This window comes from Pygocentrus nattereri, chromosome 28 (assembly GCF_015220715.1).
Source record: "Pygocentrus nattereri isolate fPygNat1 chromosome 28, fPygNat1.pri, whole genome shotgun sequence".
NCBI lineage: Eukaryota > Metazoa > Chordata > Actinopteri > Characiformes > Serrasalmidae > Pygocentrus > Pygocentrus nattereri.
Window position 1 is genome coordinate 2,192,299 of NC_051238.1, and position 24,133 is coordinate 2,216,431.

At 41.3% G+C, this 24,133-nt stretch overlaps 2 protein-coding genes across 3 annotated transcripts; one reads left to right on the forward strand and one right to left on the reverse strand.

Annotated features, from left to right (window-relative positions):
* Positions 1–1,746: 1,746 nt before the first annotated feature.
* Positions 1,747–11,524, forward strand: tpk2 (thiamin pyrophosphokinase 2). Of its 2 annotated transcripts, none has more exons than XM_017683295.2 (8): positions 1,747–1,934; positions 2,520–2,761; positions 3,229–3,292; positions 5,001–5,131; positions 5,853–5,971; positions 7,370–7,502; positions 10,173–10,269; positions 11,218–11,524. In XM_017683295.2, exons 1-8 carry the CDS (start codon positions 1,871–1,873, stop codon positions 11,262–11,264), a joined length of 897 nt encoding a protein of 298 aa, XP_017538784.2. In that variant the 5' UTR covers positions 1,747–1,870; the 3' UTR covers positions 11,265–11,524. The 2 variants fall into 2 exon arrangements, with proteins under 2 accessions (XP_017538784.2, XP_017538785.2); XM_017683296.2 differs by having other exon boundaries at positions 10,179–10,269.
* Positions 11,349–23,615, reverse strand: rhoaa (ras homolog gene family, member Aa). Its single transcript, XM_017683297.2, has 5 exons — positions 23,495–23,615; positions 21,019–21,174; positions 18,457–18,577; positions 17,003–17,133; positions 11,349–14,461 (listed from the first exon to the last, which is right to left on the reverse strand). Exons 1-5 carry the CDS (start codon positions 23,591–23,593, stop codon positions 14,288–14,290), a joined length of 681 nt encoding a protein of 226 aa, XP_017538786.2. The 5' UTR covers positions 23,594–23,615; the 3' UTR covers positions 11,349–14,287.
* Between the last annotated feature and the right edge of the window lie 518 nt (positions 23,616–24,133).

Sequence of the window (24,133 nt, forward strand, 5' to 3'; positions counted from 1 at the left end):
ACAGCGAGGAAAATTCGTTTTTCTTTGATATGGGCCCTCTAACTCATATAACATCAAAAATCCAACTGAATCTGGACCTCTAAACTGCAAAACGGACTGATTTGAAAATATGTGTATCATTACTCATTACATATTCCACTAAAGAACTGCCTGGGCTTGACTTTACACATTCTGTTTGGGTCCGGCTGATGGTGGAGAGACGAGGCGTCTGCACTCGCATGCCGCTTCAATGAATAGACACTGTCCGATTCAGAGCTGCTGGAGTTCATGAAGGGAGTTAAATACTAACACTTTTATAACGTATATTTCACCCCATAACATAAATCAGCTGGAGACCACGAAGATGTAGAAAAAGCTTCACTGTGTTCTCTAATTTTACATCCTTACGCTTTTTCTGGTTTAATCGAATCACTCTTTAAACACTAAGAGCCAGTTGTGTGGGCCCTGATTAAGCATTAAGCATTTTGGACTAAACTGCAACGTCAGTGGTGTTTCACCAATAAAACCTACATTTTTTTGACCAGGCTTAGGCTTAATCTGGGTCTGGTAGACCCGCATGACTGGTCTATATGCAGGTCCTCATCCTTGTAACTATAGAACTTACACATTAGTAAGTAATGCCAGCAGCTGTTGGCTTTGAAATGCCCTAGGAACACCTTAGCAACCACGTGGGACACCGTAGCAACGCCTTAGCAACAACTATGCCTCGCCTTGGCCAGCAACCACCTGGTATTCCATGGCAAAAGTCTAGTAACATCTCAGCAACCACCTGGGACACCATAACATTACCCTAGAAATACCTTAGCAACCCTCTGGGACACCACAGCAATGCCCTAGAAACATTTTAGCAACCACCTAGGACTCCACAGCAAAGGCCTAGAAACATCTCAGCAACCACCTGGGACACCTTTGCAACCACCTAGGATACCATAGCAATGCTGTAGCAACACCTTTGACTTGCCCTGTCTAGCAACCACCTGATGCAACATAGCATTGCCCTAGAAACACCTTAACAACCACCTGGGACACCATAACAAAGCCTTTGAAAAACCTTAGCAATGCTGTGGGACACCACAGCAATGCCCTAGAAACATCTTAGCGGCCGCCTGGGACACCATAGTAAAGGTCTAGCAACATCTCAGCGACCACCTAGGACACCATAGCAATGCCCTAGCAACATCTTAGCAACCAGCAGGGACACCATAGCATCTATCTGTGAAGCCACTGCTGTGACAGGCTAAACATCACGAACATAAAACGTGGAAGAGTAGATTCATCGTTTGGTTGGCTAATTTAGAAAAAGAAACAAAGAACACACCCATTAACTTTCAGGGATTTACTTTGAGCTCATTTCCCTGCCACTACAAAGGTAGAATGACCCCATTATTATTATTATTATTATTATTATTATTATTATTATTATTATCATTATTATTATAGTTAGTAATAGTAGTAGTTTTCTCATGTTTATTGAACCCTGCACTGCACCCTGTCATTTTAATGGGTGGCTTAATTTGTACTCAGTAATTGGTATTTAGATACTGAGTAAAAGTACAAAAGTACTTGCTTGTGAATGTAGTTGAGTATCAACTCGAACTGCTTTGATCTTGAGTATCATTTTGACACAGAAGTTCTGTAACAGAACCCAGTCAAAGTGAATAGTGAGTGGAAGAGTTTGCTGCCTAGTGTCGCCACCTGATGGCGACGCCGGTGAACTGCCGCTGATTTTGGACCAATCAGCGAGCGCAGACGTGAAGCATGGCGGCTGCCCCGAGTAGCAGGACTGGGTTTCAGGGCTTGTAAATAAAGAGCATTTCCGTATAAACCTGCTGCGTTTCTGCGCTGATGAGGAGAAAAGCTCGCTGTCCAGATGAGTCTGTGGTCTGAAAAGGTGCTGCAGCTTCTGCGCCGGATGAACAGCTTCCATTCACCAGGTGTGCAGGAGTTTTAATGCCGCTGCTCCTCCAGGTGAGGCCGAGTACACGCTTCAAGATCGTGGTTCTTCAGGGGTTCTTTAGTTAAAGCAGTGGTTCTGTTTCGGACCATGGGGTTTGTGTGGAACCTTTTGAATGTGGTGAAACGGGTCCTCAGATTGATGCAGAAGGCGTGTGGTTCTATTGTCTAGAACCTTTTTGAAAAGCACTAAATAGGGTTCTGTTATTGTGACGATGTCAACAAGAGAAGAACCCTTTTCGGTGTTCCACGGAGCCATGTTGTGGTGAAATTGATCTTCAGATTGATTGCGGAGAACGTGTTGTGTGTGTGGTTCTATATAGCACCAGAAATGGTTCTTCTGTGTGGAGGTCAAGATTGTTACTGTAGAAGAACCCTTTCTGGTGCAATAAAGAACCACATACAACACATTTTCCATCAATCTGAGGAACCATTTCGGTTTAGGTATGCAAGTGGTTCTGTATAGAGCTCATAGTTCTAAATAGAACCATTGCCTTAACTAAAGAACCCTTGAAGAACCATCTTTTAGCAGGTATGTGTGACCTCTCTGCTGTGGTTTCTTCCAGGCTCCAGTTTGGAAAAGTGCCTGCGGTTTGAGGTTGGGGGGCAGCAGGTGGGCTGGGTTCCCCCGAATGTGGTGTCCGTCCTCTGCAGGTTTCCTGAAGTCTTCAGCCCTCCACATGGGGGCGCTGTGGCTCTCTGCCCAGGGCTGGACTCTTTGGAGAGGAGGTCAGCTGCTGTGGAGGCTGTCCTGCAGGAGCTGAGGGATGGAGGAGCCTTCGCCTGTCTGAAAGGCTGGAGGAATGAGGTGAAGCTTGTGTCTGGAATCTAGCAGTCGTTTCTTGTTTAGGCTTTTAAGTGGTTTTTTTAAAGTTATTTATTTATTTATTTTTCTTTAAATACCACCGGGGCTGCGTACCGTACCGGTCACCCCTCTGCAAAGGTGTGACAAAGGGCTGCTGTGTGCCACAGCCTTAAGTAGAGGAGTCCACAGGTAGCCAGGTTGGGCCTAATCAGCCTGAGGGCTTCTGGGAATTGGAGTTCCCTGAACTTATGGGACCTTGCTGCCACCCCCCTCTGCTGGTTCCGGGTGGTGGAGGCTGGGATCTTACCATTTTGTGATGTTACGGTATTCCAACAAGGATGGGAAAGGTTTAGGGGGCTAGTTTTACAGGGGGGGCATGATTCATGTCCGTTTTTTACGACTCCACCCCCTCAGAACCAGCCCTGATTCTAAAGATCTCTGTGCTGAATCTGCTCCTCTCTCTGCTGCAGAGGTACGCGGTGATGCCGAGGTACTGCGACGCTCCGCTGATGCACATGGAGAGAGCCGCGACCAGTAAGAGCTCGTCACACCATCGCTCACCAGCTACGCTCTCAAAACAGATGGTTCTTCAGGGTTCTTTAGTAAAAAGAATGGGTCTATTAAGAATATGCAGAACCATTTTAATGCTTTAATCTGCGTGGTGAAATGGTTCTTCAGGTTGATGAGGAATGTGTTGTATATGGTTCTATACAGCATCCAAAAAAGGGTCCTTCTTGACATCATAACAATAGAAGAACCCTAGTTTGGTGCTATATAGAACCATATACAGCACATTCTAAATCAATCAGAACAACCATTTCACCATGCAAGGAACCATTTAAATGGTTCTCTGTAGAACTCATGGTTCTAAACAGAACCACTAAAGAACCTTTACATCGTCATAGTTTACAGCCTGTCATCGTTATTACACCATCAGGAATGAATGAAAAACCTACAATCTGTGTAAATAATGCAAAAGGAAAAGTGAACGAAATGTTACATTTTAAGGCTGAAGTGCTGCGAACATCACTGACATAAAGCCACAATGAACCTGCCAGTGACTGAACCTGTTAAGGGAGATTATTAACATGAAACCAGTTGATTTAAAGTAAAACAAAAGATTCAGAGTGTTAATATTTTAGATAAGTCAGTAGCTCCTAACATCTATGTTGTCGGAAGAAAACCTTGTCTTCATTTTTTTTTCCATTTTTCAGTTTTAGACATCATTTGAAATCACCTGTTGCCCTTAACATCGTGTGTACATTTCACGATGAATGGACTAAAAGAAACGGATCAAGATGACTTAGAAAAATGTCTGGTTCCATTGACTTACATTAAAAGTTAAGTGTGTTTTTTCCTTCTCCTGTAAAGTTCCCATTTTCAAGGTTTTCTTCCAACCCCAGTGATACATACACCAATCAGGCATAACATTATGATCAGACAGCAGTGCTGCTGGGGTTTTAAACACTGTGTCCACTCACTGTCCACTCTATTAGACACTCCTACCTCGTCGGTCCACCTTGTAGATGTAAAGTTAGAGACGACAGCTCATCTGCTGCTGCACAGTTTGTGGTGGTCATCCTCTAGTCCTTCATCAATGGTCACGGGACGCTGTCGGCTGAATACTTTTGGTTGGTGGACTATTCTTAGTTCATCAGAGACACTGAGGTGGTTAAAAACTCCAGCAGCACTGCTGTCTGATCCACTCAGACACCACCGTGTGTTACTGCAGTGCTGAGAATGACCCACCACCCAAATAGTACCTGCTCTGTGAGGGTCCATGGGGGTCCTGACCACTGAAGAACAGGGTAACAGAGTATCAGAGGAACAGATGGACTACAGTCTGTAACTGTAGAACTACAGTGTGCAGCTATACAGTAAGTGGAGCTGATAAAGTGGACAGTGAGCACAGAAACAAGGAGGTGGTCTCATTCACCAGCCGTTCTTAAGACGATTCTGATGTTCACCAGTGTTCTCTTACGTGGGGTTTGTTCTTAGGTAAGAACAGAATCTACACACTCAGGAACTCGGAGGTGAGAACAGTTCTGCGCTTTAAGAACACGACATGAACCTGGCGGAGACTTTTTCTCAGGACCTTCATCAAGAACACGTTTAAGACCAAACTTAGGAAGATACTGGAGAACCCAGTTCTGATGTACCCCAAATGTATTCATTCAGTCAAAAGTGTATTTACAGTGAGGAGGAAAAACAGTGTGCATTTGATTTGAACTGTCGGTTTCAGGCCTGTTTGGCGTGAAGCGCTACGGCGTCCACGTTAGCGGTTTCAGTCGGGATGGAAACGGTAATCTGAGCATGTGGCTGGCGAGAAGATCAAACACTAAACAAACTTACCCTGGAAAGCTGGACAACCTGGTAAATGTATACAAATCCACATTTATATATTCACACGTTTATCCACTACTGTGCAAAAGTCAGAGACCCCCTGTTTAGACCACCCATTTAAGAAATCTGCAGACACGCCTCCAAAATTCAGTCTTACAAGCTGGTTGATGATTTTCTGAACTAATCAAACCCATTCAGTGGAGCTGAGGTCTGGAAGTGAAGACTCGTGGAGGTTCTCTGGTGGTTCTGGATGGTAAATAAAATCTCTATATCTGTGTTGTAGTCATGGCGACGCCTGGTTCCTATCAGCACCACTGTAAAGACGTCTGAACCCTTTCACACCAAACCCTCTGAACCGCTCTGTTTACATCTCACACACTGAATTATGGGGAAATGTAGAAAAATCAGTGCAACATTTTAAGTGCTGTTTATCTGATGGGGGCAGTTTTGGTGTCTACCAGCCCTTCCAGGTGGCTGTTAGGAGTCACATTTTCTCTGTAATCAGATTTTGAGCTCCAGGTTCCTTTGTTCTCTTTGCTTATGCAAGTGGATTATTTTATATCTATAATAAATTTTGACTGGAAATTAAATAATTGAAGGGGGTCTCTGACTTTTCTAGAGTTTTCTAGATGTCTCTGCAAAGTAACCAGCACTGTATTGATAACTGAAAGTATCACTGATTGATTTTGTGGATTTTCTGACGATGACTGAGGTTAAGAGGGTTACTGAGGTGACGCTGATGTGTGTGCAGGCAGCAGGGGGGTTGGCGGCGGGCTGCACTGTTAAACACACTCTGGTGAAAGAGTGTGAGGAGGAGGCGTGTATCCCTGCATCAGTGGCAGAGAAGGCAACACCTGTAGGAACCATCAGGTACATCACTCTAAATCCCTTCTACAGCATCAAGAGGGTAAATCCACACAAACCTGCCCATCAGAATGTTTAAGGACACATTTAAAACGTTTTATATGAAACATTTGACCGTTTACAGTAACACCCATCTAAATTACTGTTTTATAATTAGCCATTTCGCTTTGAAAACACTAAGATCTAACTTGGGAATAAAGTCCACGCCCACCTTCTCCCCTAGTTGTGATGTCGGCACTCAAACCATTCAGGTGTTTAAACCGAAAGAGCTTCAGTACGTATTTTTAACGTCCTACTCTTCTTCTACTATGAGCAAATCTAATACTACCTTGCAGAAAACGTTAGTCATCTATGGGTTCCGTTTACACTATATTTCCAAAAGTATTCGCTCAGCTGGCTTCACACGCATATGAACTTGAGTGACATCCCGTTCTTAATCCATGGTATTTAATATGATGTCGGCTCACCCTATACAGCTGTAACAGCTTCAGCTCTTCTGGGAAGGCTTTCCAGAAGGTTTAGGAATGTGTTTATGGGAATTTTTGACCGTTCTTCCAGAAGACCATTCTTCCATTTGTGAGGTCAGACACTGATGTTGGACGAGAAGGTCTGGCTCACAGTCTCCGCTCTAATTCATCCCAAAGGTGTTCTATGGGGTTGAGGTCAGGACTCTGAGCAGGCCAGTCAAGTTCTTCCACACCAAACTGGCTCATCCATGTCTTTATGGACCTGCTTTGTGCACTGGTGCGCAGTCATGTTGGTCCCCAAATCGTTCTCTGCTCTAGAGTCCAGTGGCGGCACTTTACACCACTGCATTCCACGCTTTGCATTGCGCGTGGTGATGTAAAGGCTTGGATGCAGCTCCTCGGCCATGGAAACCCATTCCATGAAGCTCTCTACGCTGTTCTTGAGCTGATCTGAAGGCCACATGAAGTTTGGAGGTCTGTAGTGATTGACTCTGCAGAAAGTTGGTGACGTCTGCGCACTATGCCCCTCAGCATCCGCTGACCCCGCTCTGTCATTTTACGTGGACGACCACTTTGTGGTCAACCTGCACAGTCCAAAGACATGCAGTCAGGCTGACTGGACAGGCTAAATTGCCCCCAGGTGTGTGTGCGCATGTATGTCTGTCTGTCTACCCTGCGATGGGCTGGTGACCTGTCCAGGGTGTTTCCTGCCTTCCACCCATTGACTCTCCGTCTTTCTCCGTGACCCAGAAGGATAAGCGGCGTAGAAGCGTTGACCTTTACAGGGAAGTTTTCCTTCTTAACCTAATTCAAAATAACCGTGATTCTCTCCGATTGTGAAAACATCTGTGGACATTTTTGGAATAAACAAATTTCTTTTTAAAAGCATCTATTATGAGTTTGATTCTGTCCAGCTGACTCTCTCCTCCGTCTGCAGCTACACGTATGAAGATGAAGATGGAGTTTTCCCTGAGTGCCAGTTTGTGTTTGATCTGGAGCTGCCCAGCAACTTCAGGCCTGAGATTGGAGATGGAGAAGTGCAGGACTTTTACTACTACCCTATAAAGAAGGTAATCAAAAATCTGGAGCCTCTCTCTTTCAGAACCACTGATCTGGATAAAGTTAAATTTATACTACTACCCTACAGAACCCCATAAAGAAGGTATACTACCCTGTAATAAAGGTAAAACGCCTGTACACTGCAGAACATGGTGTCTTATCAAGTAGAATTATCTTAAATTATCGTCAAGAAATCTAATATCTCTCCTGCTGAGATGGATCTAAGCTTACTTTTAGATCAACTACCTTAAACATTTTACTTGTTTTAATTAATAAGTAAAATTCTCTCTACACTGGAAGAAAATTGTGCTTGTTTTAAGAAAAATGATCTGCTAGCATAGTGAGACAATTTTACTTAATAAAATGACCAAAAACAAGTAAAATGAAAGTTGGCGAGATTGAGGACTGTATAAAAGACATTAAAGACTGGACGTTGAGTAACTTTCTCCTACTTAACTCTGATAACACAGAGGTCCTCCTTCTTGGTCCAAAAGCAGCTAGAAACAAACTGTCTAACTTAAACTTAACATCTCAGCTGCATCAAGCACATCTGTTAAAAGTCTTGGTGTTGTGATGGACGCTGATCTGTCCTTCAACGCACATATAACTAATATCACTAGAACAGCCGTCCTGCATCTCCACAATATCACTACATTAAGAAATTCAGTATCTCTACAGGACACAGAAAAGCTAGTTCATGCATTTATTGCCTCAAGGCTGGACACTGTAACGTCCTGCTGTCTGGATGTCCCAGCAAAAGCCTCAACAAGCTTCAGCTGGTCCAGAACGCTGCAGCCAGAGTCTCACAAGAACCAGAAAGTTCAACCATATCAGCCCAGTTTTATCAGCCCTGCACTGGTTACCAGTTAAACTTCACACTGATTATAAAATCCTATTACTGACCTATAAAGCTCTAAACGGGCTCGTCCCTCAGTACCTGAGTGACCTTCTCTCCCACTATGAACCATCACGCCTACTTAGATCACAAGGTGCTGCTCACTACTGGTACCTAGAACTAATAAAGCTCCATCAGGGGGGAGAGCTTCTCATACAGAGCCCCCCAGCTCTGGAATAATCTTCCTGTTAATGTTCGGGACTCAGACTCAGCCTCAGTCTTTAAGTCTAGGCTAAAAACTTACTTGTACAGTGGAGCCTTTGGTGATTAGTCTCCCTGTCAGGTCTGGACCTGCTGGAGTCTCTGCTGCTCTGTTTTACTGTAATCTGTGGTCAGTCACTCTTTACAGAACTGACTCTGTGTTTCTCTTTCCTTTCTCTGCCGAGTTGATCAGCTGCCCATCCTGTGCGTCTGATGCTGCTGCTTCTTCTGCCTTGATCAGGTGCCGCTGCTCACCAGCCTTCTGGACCAGCTTGACCACCACTGAGCTTCATGCTTTACAGGGCTGTGCAGTCCTCACCCTCAGATGCTGCTGCTGCATCATAACTAATCTAATTAACCAGTGCCCACCTGTTTTTCCCGCTTTGTACTATAATACCATAATACTTTATACTAACACGGTTTGCTGTCCGGTGTCGACCAGAGGAGGATGGGTTCCCCTTCTGAGTCTTGGTTCCTCTCAAGGTTTCGTCCTCCTGCTCCTAGGGAGATTTTCCTTGCCACTGGGGCTCAGACCCAGATTTTCTTTTCTTTCTGTAAAGCTGCTGTAAAAAGTGCTATATAAATAAACTTTGCTTGCTAAAACATTTCTGTAAATAAGCTACATCATCTTATCATAAGTGCACAACCACTAAAAATGGGAAATGTTAGATCCACTATATTTCCAAAGCTTCAGCTCTTCTGGGAAGGCTTTCCACAAGGGTTAGGAGTGTTTATGGGAATTTCTGACCGTTCTTCCAGAAGCGCATTTGTGAGGTCAGACACTGATGTTGGACGAGAAGGCCTGGCTCACAGTCTCCACTCTAATTCATTCCAAAGGTGTTCTATGGGGTTGAGGTCAGGACTCTGTGCAGGCCAGTCAAGTTCTTCCACACCAAACTGGCTCATCCGTGTCTTTATGGACCTGCTTTGTGCACTGGTGCGCAGTCATGTTGTAACAGGAAGTCCCCAAACTGTTCCCACAAAGTTGGGAGTGTGAAATTGTCCAAAATCTCTTGGTGCTGAAGCTTTAAGAGTTCCTTTCACTGGAACTAAGGGGCCGAACCCAACTCCTGAAAAACAGCCTTACACCATGATCCCCCCTCCACCAAACATTACACTCGGCACAATGCAGTCAGACAAGTACCGTCTCCTGGCAACCGCCAAACCCAGACTCATCCATTGGATTGCCAGACAGAGAAGCGTGATTGGTCACTCCAGAGAACACGTCTCCACTGCTCTAGAGTCCAGTGGCGGCGCTTTACACCACTGCATTCCACGCTTTGCATTGCGCTTGGTGACGTAAGACCCATTCTTTCACTAATGTCTGTAGAAGCAGTCTGCAGGCCTAGGGGCTCGGCTTTATACACCTGTGGCCATGGAAGTGACTGGAACACCTGAATTCAATGATTTGGATGGGGGAGTGAATACTTTTGGAAACATAGTGTATACTGACTAGATTTAAGATCTATTTAAGATCATTTCACTTGGCGAGACCATGTTTTGCAGTGTATCTATTCTAATGAGAAGGTATAATTTCTTCTGTAGTGTGTTTGAGTGAAATAAATGTGTGTATTTGTCCGTTGAGGTGAAGGAGCTGCTTGCGAGTGAGGAGTTTAAGCCCAACTGTGCCATGGTGGTGCTGGACTTCCTCATCAGACACTCCGTCATAGAGCCTGACTCAGGTGTGTACTGCACACACAGTCGTACTTACTCCCACTTCCCACTTTTACTCAGGGTCGTCAACCCTTGTAGACGGCTTGTCCTGCAGAGTTCATGAGAGTAAATAATGATACTGAACGTCAACGTACATATTGAACCATTTGTAGTAGGTACTGAATAGTTACAACTGAATTAATTTATAGTAAGTACTGAATAGTTCATTCTGAATAATTAATAGTAATTACTGAACAATTCATACTGGGTAGCGCTGTCGCCTCACAGCGAGGAGGGCCTGGGTTCGATTCCCCGGCCGGGTGACCGGGTCCTCTCTGTGTGGAGTTTGCATGTTCTCCCCGTGTCTGCGTGGGTTCCTCCGGGTTCTCCGGTTTCCTCCCACAGTCCAAAGACATGCAGTCAGGCCGATTGGAGATGCTAAATTGCCCCTGGGTGTGACTGTCTGTGTCTGTCTGTCTGCCCTGCGATGGACTGGCGACCTGTCCAGGGTGTATCCTGCCTTCCGCCCGATGACCACTGGGATAGGCTCCAGCACCCCCCCCCCCCCCCCCACTAACTGAACAATTCATAGCTGATATCTAATAATTAGTAGTAGTTACTAAAAAGTTCATATTAAATAATTACTGAACAACTCATACTGGAAAAATTATACTAGATATTGATCATTTGTAGTAGATATTGAACACTTCATAGCTGAATAATAATTCATAGTAGTAACTGAACAAGTCATATTAAATAATTAATAGTAATTACTGAACAATTCATAGTTGATATCTAATAATTAATATTAGTTACGGAACAATTCAAACGGAAATAAATTATACTAGATATTGAATAATTAGTAGTTATAATAGTAGTAATCATAGTAGTTACATTGTCAAGATTGCTGACGGAATATTAAGCCTGCAGTTTAAGGCTTTAGGTTGACTGTTTTGTTTTCTGTCTTTTCCTTTCAGAGCCATATTATCAGGAGTTTGTTGCCAGCCTGCACAGATCACTGTAAACACTCCAGCTACATCTGCACAGTGTGACACACATTGTTTCCCCACGTTTACATCCGAGTCCTGAAAAAAAACATCACGAAGACTTACTCTAGAAGATTTTTTATTTTCTCTCGTACTTTAAAACTCCAAAGATGCGTCGGTATACAAAACATTATTGATGCATCAAAGGTTTTTTTCTTTTCTTACAATCAAATGCAGAATCTCTTAAGAAATTACTTGCATTTTATAACATGGCAATAAAACCGTTTCTCCAAATATCCACTACTTTGGACTTTTTTCTTCCGTTTAAGACATAAGTTCTAATTTAACATCGTATATTTAAAATATAAATGAAAACGAAACAGAACGAGCCAGTAGAACGCCACAAAACTGCTAAAGCGTACAGCGTGCTGCAAACAGCTGAAGCACATAGTACAGTAAAGGAAAACCCAGCGGAGGGAGCTTCTGGGTTTGTTTGGGTTTTTTTTTTTTCTTTTTCTTTTCTTTCTGAAGAAATAAAGGAATCCATTTCTCAACATCAGCTATAAAAACCTGGCAAACCAGAGGAACCAAAAAGAAACCGTAACTGACGGCCCGCGAGACTGCGGCCTTTAGTTTGATCGGCTTTGAGCTTCGATAGCGCTGACTGACCTGATAGTTCCTTTAAAAAAATCACAGACACAAAGGCGCATATAAAATAGCCACAAAAGTAAAGCAGCAGCATCATTACTGCTAAACGCGTTTCACTTAGAACTTTATAGGCAAGAGGCAAAAACGTGAGTTACATTTAAATAGGTCAAAAACGCTCGCTGTGTCTGAGACGCATGAGACTGATAACGATTTCAACCAGTGACTAAACTGAGGGAGGGGGGGCAGGGCTAGAGAGGGGTCTGCTCTGTTAAAACGATAGTTTGGGGGGTGGATTTCAACACTTGCCGCTCAAATGCAGTTGATAGGCCAAGATGTTTGGTGTCAAATTTGCTTCTTTAGTTTCGCCCTGAAGCTCAGAGGCAAATGGAGCTTAGGCTTCGTCCACATTCCCAGATTTCAGTGTCACAGATCTGATTTTCTGCCCTGATGTGACTCAGATCTGGTGTTTTCAGGACAGTGTGGACGCAAATCTGATCTTTTCAAATCCGACCTGAGCCACTTCCATATGTGGTCCTATCTGATACGTATTCGATTCGTGGCCGTGTGACGCTCAGATCGGAATTCACGTGCATTTCTTTCCACTGCGCGTGCCCATCGCTCAGCGTTACCATGGCAACAGCGCCGACCAGACGTTAAAGCCTGTAAACGGTGGTAAAGCAGCTCATCTCACCTTTTTCTCCTTCGCCTCGCTCTAATAATGAAGCTGAGAGCTGATCAGAGTTGATCATCTTCGTAGCCTTATACTCCACCAATTAGCATATTCACTTTTCGTCAAACTATCGCTTTAACTAACGGGGGTTAGTGTGTCTTCTGGAGGGGAGAAAAAGATGAGCGCACACAGGACAGTAGCAGTACAGCTGACAGCAAAGAACAAAAACTGGGTCCCTGGGAGCCGAGCAGAGCCGAGCAGAGCCGAGCAGAGCCTGAATCGGACGCGACTCCCCCGTTACAGTACATAAATCTGGGCGTCATAATCGTATGAACAGAAGTTACTTCAGATTCAGCGCTTGTCCTGTCGAGGCTCCGCCCACAAACGTGTAACCGTCGTACGGTCAGACAAGCAATCCCACTCGACCTAACGGCTAGACGTGATCGCGTGACGAGGGCGTCTGGAGACGACCGTGAGAAAGCTTTGGACTAAACGTGGGCATGATGAAAAAATCCAAATCATTTTTACTGAACGTTTAACACGCGCTACACTTCACCCACTCACACCGCTCTCTTTACCCTCCTCTCTTTCATTTATCAGTCTTTTGTCTTGCTGCCTCTTCTGAACAAAATGCATCTCTCCACGTCACGGCAGGGTCGCAGTGACGAGCAGCTACACTGGGGGGCGCTATATCTACAGCTGGTACTAAAAGCAAGTAGGGTCGGGTCGATTGAGCAGGTACCCTGCAGTAGAAAACACTGAATGTACTGATTAGCGTTATTCATTAAAATGTAAATACTGGTGCTATTACAGTACAACACATGTAAATAAGGTTACTGATATAGAAAATATTCACTTGATTTAAAAGCCGTTTTTCCACTGAATGGTGCCTGTGCAGTCAACTCGTCCTGCTTTTGGTACCAGCTACTCAGTTTTGCACTGCAGATAAAGTCTGGGGTGTATATACTGGCCTTGTTCTGCCTATGAAGGCTCGGTTGCTGTAAACATAGGTGCATTCTTTAGATCCTGCTGGTGTGGGTTCAGTTCTGAGTTTAGTACTGACGATATAATCGAGACACTCCGAAAAATGGAAAAAAATTTAGGGCCAAATATTTTAAAAACTTCCTTATGTTGGTGTTTATTTTTTGTTAATTCTGTTTAATATTTGGAAATTTTGTTTTATTAAGCAATTAAAAAGAGGCTGATCCAGCACAGAACTCAGAACTGATGAAGTACAGTGATCCTTATCCGTGTGCTGCTCTGTGGTTTTACCTTCATTGTCCCAACCCTCGAATTTTGAAGAAAAAAAAAAGTTACGATTTCTTATTAGAGTCGAACGCAATTCCAGTAAATTTCAACCGTTAGCTACAAAAGAACACATTTGTGGGCGGAGCCTGGACGTGTCAATTAGCAAATCGCTGTCTATGCCTGACGAACTTTACCAAACTCGCTTTCCTGACCTGACCTATGTCCACTACAAAGGCTTTATTAGGCTAACCCTGATCTGGAAATGGACAAACAGCAACGCGTCGTGCTGGAAAGAAATATCTAGGTCCCTTTTTTTGTTGATTCCCCGCAATCTTTAGGTCCTTTGGCCTGCTTTTGTAAAATGACCCTCCCTAAATGCCTAGCTAACACTAGGGGGCGCGCCCTCCCTCCCTCCCATATGTCTTTCTCTCTCTCTTTTCTGTGGCCTGGTTTGGTTTCCCTCCTCCCCCCTTCCCTCAAAACTCCCCTCTTCCTCTATAGTAGAGCGCAGCCACTCTTCTTGCTACGTTTCTTGGCTTGCAGCGCTGCCCTTGTGGCCATCTCGAACACTTCCCTCACACCGTCCTTGGTTTTGGCGGAGCACTCCAGGTACCCGGAGGCGTTGATGCGGTTGGCCATGTCTCGCCCTTCCTCCGCTTTAACGGGCTCCTGTTTATGAAGACAGGAAACAGAGTGAAGCAATTATCCACAGACCAACACGCCGTAACACTTTCTATGAATGTCACATTTGTAAGCGTCTGTAAACACATTCATAATGTTATAATGCATTCATAAGGCATTATAAACATGGCTATAAATATGTATAAAAAGCATTACATGTTATAGCCATGCTTATTATGCATTATGAATTGTTAACATAATGCATTATAATTACCGCTCATAACACATTATAAGAGCTCATAAGCTGTATTAGTCCGCTCTAAGTAAAGTGAAGCATGCTGGACTAAAGCCTCCTCCAGTAAATGTGCACCACCGTTAGCCTGGCACTCACTTAACACTGCATATCCAGTAGAATGATTAAATTAGCATTACTGTACTGTAGTGATACAGAGTGAAGGGTTCGAGTGCTAGACGTTAGAACCAGTGAGCGTAAGAACAGGGTCTACACACACTCAAGAGCACAAAGGTGAGAACAGTCATGAACCTGACGCCGACTTTTTCTTAGGACCTTTCTCAAGAACTCATTCAAGAAAAAACTTAGGAAGATACTGGAGAGTGAGGCCCAAGGTAACTAGCCACTTTTCACGAAACTGGACCAACTCACCTTTTTTGGTTATCCATCAGGCAAGCCTGGCATCATCTACATCGAGGTTTAAAGCGAGCTGTGGCTATACCAAGAGTCGCTTAACCAGAATCGTCTGGTCAACTGAACTCTGACGTAGTTTTTCCTGAATTCCATCAGCCTCTTCTGAACATCATCTTCCCTTTTGATGATGCACCCAAACATTCTTGGGTGCTTATGTCTCCACCTTGTGGAGAATCTTTAGCCTGCTTAACGTAACTGAGTGAGTCTCACTGTTTCAATACAGACTTCACACAACACAGCCTGTCATCACCAGATCCCCTTGAGGGGATCCTCATCACCATGTTAAGAGCCGTCACATGACTACTACGGTTCTTATTCTAAACCCGAAGCTTAAACAAAGACAGTAATTATTCACCAATTTTAAATTCGCTACACTTAGGCTTGCATTGCTTAGTTGGCTTATCAGCTTACCGAAACTAAACTACACAAACATACTCCTCTTGTGAATGGCCACTTGTGGTAATGTGAGGTGCAAGCCAGTGTAAAAACACTGGAATCTGCCAGGAAGCATCTAAGAATGTAAACTGCCCCCACTGCAAAAATGTCAAAGTGCTGAAAACCAGGGTGCAGGTATTCCCAACACTTCGGATTTTAATTCCACCTACGACTGTCAAGATCACCAGTTTCAGTGCAGCTGTCAATGATGATCAACTGACGTCTAAATAATTGCAATGAACAATTTAATCGTAATTTCTTTTTCTTGCAACTACCGATGCCTTAAGTATGAGCCTAAAGTGGCCAAACTGGCTCATTAGCCACCTGCTTCTATGTTTACTTAGTAGCTCACCCCGGTTGTGCTGTCGAACATACAAGCATCTACAGTTCCAGTGAATCACATGTAGAGTCGAGCAAAGCTTACATATTAAAATCAAACAAACATTACTCAGCGCTGCACTCTGAACATGTTAGAGCGCGTTAAAAAGGCAGAAGCTTTTCTGTTTTCATAAAATTCATGATTTCGCAATGAATGAATTTTCTGCTTTTTTTATTTACATTTATTCGTCTCAGTCCAACACACAGCACAGGCTGATCAGGCGTAACACTGCCCATATAGCTGCACTCTGTAGTTCTACAGTTACAGACTGTAGTCCATCTGTTTCTCTGATACTCTGTTACCCTGTTCTTCAGTGGTCAGTACCTGCTCTGTGAGGGTCCATGGGGGTCCTGACCACTGAAGAACAGGGTAACAGAGTATCAGAGAAACAGATGGACTACAGTCTGTAACTGTAGAACTACAGAGTGCAGCTATATGGGCAGTGGGAGGAGGGAGGTGGTCATAATGTTTTGCCTGATAATGTATATATAACTGTGAAATCTAACGACTGTGAAAAATGACTGCAGACAGCTTCAATAACTGATAAAATGTGATCAATGACTGTGATTAGGTGATATAATAATATTCCTATATACAAGCAGGAATACTCTTTAAAGTAACTCACACCCCCATCACCATCTCCGTGTGTGCTAGCTCACCAGCAAGTAACACTACGTTTACATTTACATTTATGGCATTTGGCTGACGCTCTTATCCAGAGCGACTTACAATTTGATCATTTTACACAGGGAGGCCAAGACGGTGTTGGGAGTCTTGCCCAAGGACTCTTATTGGTATAGTGTAAGGAGTACAGTGTAGAAGGCAGAGGTGTTACCCACTACACTAACCAACCACCACACTAGTTTAACATAGGTTGCCATGGTGACACCATATTATTCAATGTGTATGATGTCATGTTTTCTTAAATAAATAAATAACAACCTGTATCCAGAAATGTACGACCACATAAATTTGAACTGTAATCTGTAAAATGTAAATTTGGATAAACTAAGAGTTTTTAAGGACCCACTGTGAAGCCATGAAAAGAAGCCCAGTAGCTTCTACAGACCTGCTTCATTTTGGCCAGCTCCCGTCGCGTGTGCTCATCATTGCGAAGGTCCTTCTTGTTCCCCACCAGGATGATGGGCACATTCGGGCAGAAGTGCTTCACCTCCGGCGTCCACTTTTCTGGAATATTCTCTGTGGAGACAAAGAAGATACAGGAGCTCAATCAAACAGCTGCAGTTCAAAATTTAAAAATAGCTAAAATCGGAAAAAAACTGCTCTTCAATATCGTCTGGTTGATGCTTCAGATCTGATATAACGTCACAAGCCACGTACACAATAATATAGGGCGACGGAACTATTAACAAATGCCTACACTGTGCAGACGGGTGTTCTCTGTGGAGGATGTGTTCACTTATTTTCACTTAGAAAATCAATAAAAAATTATTTCTGCCACAAACTTTCACATATGCCTATTTCAGCTCCTGCCGCGCTGCCCTCTAATCAAACAAACCCCCAAAACACAGAGAGTCTATCATTTAGAAGCTCAGCCTGTCCATTTGAATGTGGGTGTGTCCAATGCACAAGCTCCACCCACTCTGGCCTTAAGCTGAACCCAGATGACCAGTTTTGATCACTATAAAGCAAGAGGCTTATTAATACAGTTTTCCAATACACTGTTTATCATTACTCTATATAAGGCATTACATCTTTAATCACAATATTCCACGGTTTTATGCGCTAATGGTGCCGTATCATCAGAAAAGCATAGAATTTAATCTATCATATCATTTAACACAAAAGCAACAACATATTGTTGCTTATTTCTCGTCGTATTTCCCATAATAGATACTGTAATAATAATATACACTGAATAATTAACATTAAACAGTGAATATGTTACAGTACTCATAATATACACTGAATAATTAACATTAAACAGTGAATATGTTACAGTACTCATAATATACACTGAATAATTAATAGCAGATCCTAATAATTCATTCTATTAACTACATTTATGGAAGTTACTGAATAACTCAGTGAATATTGCATAATTTATTGTATTCATACACTCTTAAAAAAAAGACTCTTCAAGGGTTCTTTAGTAAAGAAAATGGTTCTATATAAAACCATGAACACTTAAAGAACTTGTGATTAAAGGGTTCTTTGCATCATGAAAGGGTTCTTAAGAATGTGCTGTAGATGCTGTGGAAATGGTTCTACACAAGACCAACAAGGGTTCTTCTATTGTTATGATGTCAAGCTTTGGGTGCTAGATAGAACCATTTTTTAAAAAAGGTATTATATAGAACCATCGACAGCCCATTCTCCATTTATCTGAAGAACACCTTCATGATGCAAAGGACCATTTAATTATGCGAAGGGTCCTTTGAGTGTTCATGGTTCTATACAGAACTGTTTTCTTTACTGAAGAACGCTCGAGCGTGCCATCATATAGTTTAACAGCAGCGACGGATCGTCTTATTTCCCGGCTGAAGAGTGACCGGCGCTCACCCAAGCTGTCCGGGCTGTCTATGGAGAAGCACATGAGGATGACGTCAGTATCTGGGTATGACAGCGGCCTCAGCCTGTCGTAATCTTCCTGTCCTGCCGTGTCCCACAGCGCCAGCTCCACCTGAAACCACAACAGCACAACGTTCTTTATGTCCTGCATTACTTTAACCCCCAGACCCCTCTGAAGGTCCAACTTCACGTTCCCACTCATAACTACAGAACTCACGTAATGACTCACACTAGACACTCAGTAGTTCATAATACTAGTAAATCTGAGTTTATAATAATAGTAAATCTGAGTAATTCATAATTCATTCATACTTACTGAATTATTTATAGTAGATATTGAATAATTCATAGTTCATTCATACTTATTTATTTATATTAGATACTGAATAATTCAAGGCTCATTCATAGTTACTGAATTATTTATAGTAGATACTGAATAATTCACAGTTCAGTCATAGTTATTGAATTATTTATTTTAGATACTAAATAATTCGGAGTTCATTCATACTTACTGAATTATTTATAGTAGATACTGAATAATTCAGTCCATTCATAGTTACTGAATTATATTAGATACTGAATAATTCATAGTTAATTCATAATTACTGAATTGTTTATAACAGATACTAATTAATTCATAGTTCATTCATACTTACTGAATTATTTATATTAGATACTGAATAATTCACAGTTCATTCATACTTATTTATATTAGATACTGAATAATTCAAGGTTCATTCGTAGTTACTAAATTATTTATAGTAGATAGTAAATAATTCATAGTTCATTCATAGTTATTTAAATTATATATGAAATAATTCAGTTACTGAACTGTTTATAGCACATACTGAATAATTCATAGTTCATTCATAGTTACTGAATTATTTTTAGCAGATACTAATTAATATTAATCATAAGACACTGAATAATTCATAGTAGTTATTGAATATTCACAGTACACACATCATTTTCCTAGTAAATGCTGAATATTCATAGTATTTATAGTAGACTCTCAACAATCAACAGTGAAGCTATAGTATTCATAATACATACAGAATAACTCACAGCAGATACTAATAAATTATTCTAGTTACTAAATTCTTTATGGTAGTTACTGACTAACTCATAGATATTGCATAATCATTGTATTCATATTAAAAACTAAATAATTTACAAAAAATGCTAAATAATTCATAGTTGACGCTGAACAATTCATAGTAGTAACTGAATAGTTCATAGTATTCAGTGAAAAATCTGAAGAATTTGTTGTTCATTCATAGTTAATTATTTATGTTAAATATAAGATACTAAATAAATAGTTACTGAACATTCACAGTACACACTGATTAGTCACAGAAGATGCTGAATATTCATAGTATTTATAGTAGATACTCAACGATTAACTTGGTGAATAAGTTATAAGTTAGTATTCATAATACATACTGACTAATTGAGTGGTTATTGAATATTCATGCTGTACTCTAAATATTTATAGTAGACACTAAATAATTTATTATATTTATATAAGATACTGAATGTTTTACTTAATAAGTAAGTAATAGTATTCATAATACACACTAAATAATTCACAGCAGTTACTTAAAGTTTATACAATTTACTAAATTATTTATGGTAGTTACTGACTAACTCGTAGGTATTGCATAATTCGTTGTATTCATAGTAAAAACTAAATAATTTATAGAAAATGCTTTAAAAATTCACAGTAGGTAATAAATAATTCATAGTAGACACTGAAAAATTACTGAAAAAAAGTATTCACAAAAAGATACTGCATAATTAACAGTAAACAGTCAATAAGTTACAGTATTTATAATATATACTGAATAATAAATAGCAGATCCTAATAATTCATACTAGTTACTAAATAACTCATAGTGGATATCGCATAATTCATTGTATACATACAATTTTTAAAAAGATGGTTCTTCTGGAGTTCCTTAGAAAGAAAATGGTTCTTTTCGAAAACAGGAAAACCCTTTTGGATGCTACACAGAACCTTTTTCAAAAAGCATCTAAACCATCTACAGCACATTCTCCATTAGTGTTCATGGTTCTACATAGAATCATTTTCTTTACTAAGGAACCCTTGCAGAACCCCCTTTTTTAGGTTTGTGGGGTTTTAAGTTTTTAAGTATGTAGTAAAAACTAAATTTATAGGATTTCGCTGCTGACGGAATAAAACCTCGTATCTCCATTTTTGTTGATTTTCAGTTTTTGACCGTTTTAAAATACCTGTTGCTTTTTACACTGTATTTAAATTTCATGATGAAAGGACCAAAAGAATCAACTCAAAATAACTCAGAAAAATGTCTGGTTCCATTGACTTACATTAAAAGTACAGGTTTTTTCCTTCTCCTGTAAAGTCACCATTTTAGAGATACGAGGTTTTCTCCCGACAACATGTTGAGTAATTCGTAGTAGATACTGAATAAATCCTTGTTGATTCTGATTAATTCATAGTAAAAACTGGATATTTATAGTAATTACTGGAACCCAGATGTAAACCCAAAGCGTTGGCGTCAGGGAACTGACCTGTTTGCCGTCCACCTCGATGTCTGCAACATAATTTTCAAACACTGTAGGTACGTAGACCTCCGGAAACTGATCTTTACTGAACACGATGAGCAAACACGTCTTCCCACAGGCTCCATCCCCGACGATCACCAGCTTCTTGCGAATTGCAGCCATCTGAAAATCACCACAGAAAGGTGAGTCAATACAGAGACCAGGGACTGAGAAGTCATGATTATAGTAAAACTAATCAACTGTTAAAAAAAAGTTTAAAAAGTCAGTCACCATAGTAGAATCTATAAAACCAGATAATTATAGACGTAAATAAAATTACAACAATATAGTGACTGAATAGGTAATAGTTCAGATAAAGTAAGATAAAATAAATAGAAAACATAATTAATGAAATAAACAGAAATAAAAGATGTGAGACAATAAACTGGCAATAATAAAATAGATAAATAAAAATAAAATACAATAAAAAGAACAGTAATAAAATAAACAAAAAGAAAAATAATAAGTGAAACAATAGCTAAACATACCAAAATCATCTTAAAAATGAGGTAAAACAGATATTATGGCATATGGCCAGCAAGAGGTTTATAGACAAAACGGCCACCTATTCTGAAGCAGCTCAATCGGCTGAATGATGCATTTATTCTCCTCAACAGCTTTTATGGAATTTATTTCAATGGAAATGTGTACAGATGTGGATTTTTGTTTTTCGTGATTGAGGAAACAAGTCAATACATATAAAAACGTTTAAATGCTTTGTTTTGTTTTGTTTATTGTGTCAGAATAGTGAGATATGAAGAAAGCTTGTGTGCACCGCTTTCAGCCCTCGTTGCTCACTAGTAGCTCAATGTCCCAGTAATTCACACAGTGAGAGACAAAAGAGCCCCAGTTAATCTGACAACAGAGTTAGGAGTGAAAAATGAATTTGTTCGTATTAATTAAAGATGGAGGCGGAGTCAATGTCCACTCCTAACCCTTGTGGAAAGCCTTCCCAGAAGAGCTGAAGCTGTTATAGCTGCAAAGGGTGAGCCGACATCATATTAAACCCTATGGATTAAGAATGGGATGCCACTCAAGTTCATGTGTGTGTGAAGCCAGACGACCGAATACTTTTGGCAGTATAGTGTGTATTTGTCTGTGTCTGTCTATGCTATCTAGTATGTGTATGTGCATTTGCCTTTGTTACATTTATGTATATTCGTAAATATGTTTAAATTATAAATGATGTCTAGACATCGGCGCTGGAGATATGTGATCTCATCAGCTGTGCACTCCTTGTTGCACAGTCTGAAAGTCAAACTTCACTCTGACTTTAAAACACAGTATGTGATCCTGTAAGAGCTCAGGTGATGTATGGTGTGAGTGTGGTAGGAAGCTTCACTGTGATGTTGTTGTAGATCTACTGTAGTACCGTTTGTAGACACCTGCAGATCCAGCATTTCGTCTGGAATCAAGGGTAGTAAAGGGTAATTCCTGCATAGGTCAGTGTGTGAGGTGTAATCACAGAGGTTCAGAGGGTTTGGTGTGAAATGGTTCAGACGTCTTTACAGTGGTGGTGATAGGAACCAGGCGTCGCCATGACTACAACACAGATATAGACATTTTATTTACCATCCAGAACCACCAGAGAACCTACACGAGTCTTCTGAGCTTATATGGAATGCTGATGATGGAAAACAGTGGAAAATCTGGAATAATGAGTTTTCTTTGTGGACTATTTTGCCGCACAGCGCCCTGCATGTCTCCCTCCACCATGAATGGAGTTGAAGTTCTCTAAACTCTCATAAAACAGCGTCTCAGTCATCAGGCAGTGAATTCAGAACCAGTTCATGTAGGAACTTTCTGTAGGAGCTTTTAGAGGGACGCCTGGTTCCCATCACCACCACTGTGAACGGTTCTGACTCGGTCAGTTTATCTAGAACAGAGCGTTTCACACCAAACCACTCAGAACCGCTCGGTTTACATCATAACCACTTAATTATTCATGTATTTAGAAAAATAGGTGGAATTCCCCTTTAATAACGCGGTAACGTGTGAACGATACAGGCAAAACAGTTTAGTCATTTTGCGGGTTTTGTGATTCATATTTGATGTTCAAGTGAATAAATCTGTTAAAAATAAAGTGAGTAAACCTTGCAGTTCGGTCTAAACCCCGCTTCCACTAGGCTTAAGCTGGCTTCTTAGTGCGATTATCCGTTCCACCTTAAACCGCGCAGCAGCTCAAGTGGCACCCCATGCGCCAGAATAGAACTGCTGACCATTTAAGGTGGAACGGATAATTCCAATAAGAAGCCAACTTCAGCTTCGTTCCGCTTCCGCCACATACTCCGTTAGCCTGCGTGCTAACCGGCTACACAAAGCCCGTAAACTTATTTCTACCGAGTTGAACAAAGCTTTTCCAGTCTAGATCACATCCGCTGCCTTATATAAGATTAGGAAGCCCGTTTCGGAGGAAATGTGAGCGTGTTTGTGGGGTATTTACCGTCTTTTCTCTCCGCTTTCTCTCACTCTCTCTCTTCTCCTCTCCGCCGCCCAGAGGCCCCGCCCACTGCCACGCCGCGGACACGCCCACGCCTTTCATCCCCACCTATAGCGCGGGAGGCCTCAACGGCGCCCATCCAATCAGCGCTCAGTTCCCCACCAGAGGGGCGGGACAGAGAGCGGAAGTGTCTTAGGTTTTTGCGCAAATAAAAGTTGCTCCGTAGATAAAAACAGGGAAAAGGAGAAAAACGCGAACAGCAGATTTTAAATCAAGCCTTTTGATCCGCGAACTGAGACAAATCAAAGAATGAAGAATTAAATAATAATAATAATAATAATAATAATAATAGATTAAACTTTCAAGGCTGTTGATAAACTGAGGAGCGGAAAAATCCGAAAATGAAAAAAAAACTAATTAGAAATCACTTCAATCGTCTAAATGAGTTTAGATTTATTTAAATATATAATATATATTTAAAAGAGAGAAGACGGAGAGGTGATATGAAACTGGGGTGGTGTGAGTGGACCCATCATCTGGTTCCATTGACTTACACTGAAATTCATGTATGTTTTTCCCTTTTCCTGTAAAGTTACTATTTTGGAGATACGAGGTTTTGTTCTGAAAACAGCAAGTATATAT

What these genes read in the sequence shown, in the direction of transcription:
- rhoaa (XM_017683297.2), bottom strand. Translation starts at nt 23,593, where the DNA reads ATGAAAGGCGTGGGCGTGTCCGCGGCGTGGCAGTGGGCGGGGCCTCTG. An exon ending in AGACAGCCCGGACAGCTTGG is followed by an intron (nt 17,134 to 18,456) that starts GTGAGCGCCGGT and finishes TTGTCTCCACAG; the next exon opens with AGAATATTCCAGAAAAGTGG. An exon ending in AGCTGGCCAAAATGAAGCAG is followed by an intron (nt 14,462 to 17,002) that starts GTCTGTAGAAGC and finishes CTTCATAAACAG; the next exon opens with GAGCCCGTTAAAGCGGAGGA.
- tpk2 (XM_017683295.2), top strand. Translation starts at nt 1,871, where the DNA reads ATGAGTCTGTGGTCTGAAAAGGTGCTGCAGCTTCTGCGCCGGATGAAC. An exon ending in CATGGAGAGAGCCGCGACCA is followed by an intron (nt 3,293 to 5,000) that starts GTAAGAGCTCGT and finishes TGTCGGTTTCAG; the next exon opens with GCCTGTTTGGCGTGAAGCGC. An exon ending in ACTACTACCCTATAAAGAAG is followed by an intron (nt 7,503 to 10,172) that starts GTAATCAAAAAT and finishes TTGTCCGTTGAG; the next exon opens with GTGAAGGAGCTGCTTGCGAG.